General features: G+C 64.5%; 1 protein-coding gene across 1 annotated transcript in view; it reads left to right on the top strand.

Moving 5' to 3' along the window:
• Positions 1–82: 82 nt before the first annotated feature.
• Positions 83–200, top strand: part of LOC104624153 (transcription elongation factor A protein 3-like) — a gene marked incomplete at both ends in the record, with an annotated part of 1026 nt that continues 908 nt past the window's right edge. Inside the window, one exon of the mRNA XM_010291443.1 lies at positions 83–200. This exon is cut by the window's right edge and continues 6 nt beyond it. Within this exon, the coding sequence (XP_010289745.1) occupies positions 83–200 (118 nt within the window).

Below are 200 nucleotides of genomic sequence, written 5' to 3'. Positions count from 1 at the left end.
CCCCCGAGCCCACAGCAGCAGCAGGTGCCCACGGAGCTGGCATCCCCCCCGCCTTGCCCCCTTGATTCCTTGACGGACCCCACATATCTTCCAGGAGCTGAAGAGCACGGACATGAAGTATCGCAACCGGGTGCGGAGCAGGATCAGCAACCTGAAGGACCCCAAGAACCCCAGCCTGCGGAGGAACGTGCTGTGCGGGG

This window comes from Phaethon lepturus, unplaced genomic scaffold, assembly GCF_000687285.1.
Source record: "Phaethon lepturus isolate BGI_N335 unplaced genomic scaffold, ASM68728v1 scaffold33397, whole genome shotgun sequence".
NCBI classification, from domain to species: Eukaryota; Metazoa; Chordata; class Aves; order Phaethontiformes; family Phaethontidae; genus Phaethon; species Phaethon lepturus.
This window is presented reverse-complemented; position numbering and strand designations above follow the sequence as displayed.